Below are 2,465 nucleotides of genomic sequence, written 5' to 3'. Positions count from 1 at the left end.
ATATATATGTGGGGGTGTGTATGTGGGTGGGTGTGCGTGTGTGTGTGTGTGTGCGTATATTCTTTTAAACGCAAGAAAGAAGTTCTTTTTTGTTGGAACCTGAATTCCATGTGAACCGAATTGTACACAATGACAATAAATCGATCTTGCAATTTGACTTATCCTTTAAAAAAACCTAGCTTTTTCAATTTTTCTCTTTCTTGTGGCTAAATTTTCCCTGACACCCATGACGTTTGCCCTTTCTTTAATTTCATTATACATATAAGTCTAGTACACTTTTTTAAATGGAAATGGTTATAAAGAACTGTAAAATACTTACACCACCACCGACAGCCCATGCATATATCATACGTCTGCAACTCCAAAAGTCATCAGGCATATTATTTCTGAAACAAATGCCGGACCAGACATTCTTACTATTGCAGCTATATGCAATGAGGTGATGGACCAGAGATTCATGGCCTTCTTGGACAATAGTTTCGAACTATAAGAGCAAGATTAAGAAGGAAATGTTAATTATCTAAAGCCAGGCACTCACTGCTTCGTACGACCGTCGACCGACGAATCCAACTCTGATACTTGTGAGCGTTAAGGCCAACTCAGACAGCGTCGGCCGACGCAGCCCGACGCGATTTGTTGTCGCGTCGGGTCTGTGTGAGTTGAACGCAGACGCGATGGTGTGCGTCGGGGGCAGTCGCGTAGTAGAAGGTGTGCGTCGGGGGCAGTCGCGTAGTAGAATATTAAACGTGTTTAATATTTCTCACGACGGCTTAAGACTGTCCCCGACGATAAATCGGGTCGGGCTGCGTCGGCCGACGCTGTCTGAGTTGGCCTTTAGACGACCACTGGTGTATCTTAAAGTCTTGAAATGGGGGTGCTGATGGGGGCTTGACGGTGAAGTGGGGGGCTCGATATTCTGTTGAGGAGCGGTAACTCGCAAAATAAGGTGATTTTAGGTGATTTTTAACTACTTGACAATGACATTTTTAGAAAGAAACATACTGGGTTGATTTCCTCTAAAATAATGTTAGAGGGTGTCCATTTTTACAGTAATAGACATAATTATGTACGCCTTAATTGCGTTGAAGTCCCGTCATCGACGTAAGCATAGCATATGATTAATGTTTACGAATCGGCGTAGGCATAGACACTTCGAAAATATTATTCTTAAAGGTTTATTTTATGACGTTATTGAAGCTGTGTTCCGGAAAGAAAGAAAGACAGAAATGTTGATAATTTGTTGAAACGAAATTTAAGCAACTGAACGACAAAAATGCTGGAATAGTACATACAGATTTTTTAATTTTAAAACACAGTTTCAAGATATATTTTTTTAATTGAATTTCTTTCAATGTTGGTCTTTTAGTATAATAGTAAATATTGTATTGTTTGTCATTGTTTTTATAATTTTACCTTTCATTGACATTCCCCATTGCCTACGAAGGAAGAGGCAGGGTATTTCAATAGCGCGCGTCTGTCGGTGTGTCGGTCTGTCTGTGTGCCTGTCCTGGCGCATAATTCAAAATTACTGGACTGATTTAATCCAAAGTTTTGCACAATGACAGGTAAAATGTAAATTTTAAAACGTTATTTATATATTTTTCGGTCTGGACGACGTGCAAGCCCGATTGATAGGCTTGCCACCTGAGGCCTGTGATGACAGAACTCGTTTGGCGGATGCAGTGAAGAAGTAAGATGCAGATTTTAGATATTTTCGGCCGTAGATATCACAATCTACAGTCTCAATTTAAAACAAAATATATTTGTGAATAATAATAGATTCTGAAAAAAAAAGTATACAATAAATTCACAAATAATTATAAAAAGGGGAGATTCGGGCCCAATACAATCGATTAACTGTACATATAATACGTGCATCTTTACCGCTTGTCTAAACTTCACCTGACAGGTATGTACGATAGTATAATGCATTTAGAATTGTTAGTGTACCGGTATGTAACTAAAATGTAACATAATATGCTGATATACTTACTCGAACAACATGAACTGGGTTGTCAAATGCTGGAACTGCAAAGGAAGTGCACCAGTAGGTCGTGTCAGAGTCACTAGGTACCGTCACCTGCCAAAAAAATATAACAGGACATCAATTGATAAGAATCTATTTGATCCTTAATAGGAAAGGATAAGATAGGAGTATTTTTGGTATGACTCCCACCAACTAAGTCTGAAGACTTGGTTTCAGTAGGGTCCATCTGGCAGTGCACCAGGAGACCACCGCTTTCCAAAAAAGTGTACTGCGTTCTTTAATTAGCCATATTGCACGCAGGATCAACGTTGGTTGGAATTGTACTGGCATATTTTTAATAAGATCTCCACAGGTTGCATGCCTACTCAGAGTGGCTACCACAACATTAGGCGACAGAGCTAAACTTCTCTGTCACTGTGATGATATTATTATTATTATTATTATTATTATTATTATTATTATTATTATTATTATTATT

The 2,465-nt window shown here is 38.6% G+C and overlaps 1 protein-coding gene across 1 annotated transcript in view; it reads right to left on the bottom strand.

Annotated features, from left to right (window-relative positions):
• LOC117108374 (DBH-like monooxygenase protein 1 homolog) overlaps window positions 1-2,465 on the bottom strand; it is a 38,181-nt gene that overhangs the window by 16,022 nt on the left and 19,694 nt on the right. The window contains exons 4-5 of the mRNA XM_033250375.1: window positions 1,994-2,080; window positions 320-484 (exon numbers count right to left, since the gene is read on the bottom strand). Coding sequence (XP_033106266.1) covers window positions 320-484; window positions 1,994-2,080 — 252 coding nt within the window. The remainder of the gene's footprint in view (window positions 1-319; window positions 485-1,993; window positions 2,081-2,465) is intronic.

Source organism: Anneissia japonica, unplaced genomic scaffold, assembly GCF_011630105.1.
Source record: "Anneissia japonica isolate Jap-2015-1 unplaced genomic scaffold, ASM1163010v1 scaffold426_len1935630_cov189, whole genome shotgun sequence".
Lineage (NCBI taxonomy): Eukaryota > Metazoa > Echinodermata > Crinoidea > Comatulida > Comatulidae > Anneissia > Anneissia japonica.
This window is presented reverse-complemented; position numbering and strand designations above follow the sequence as displayed.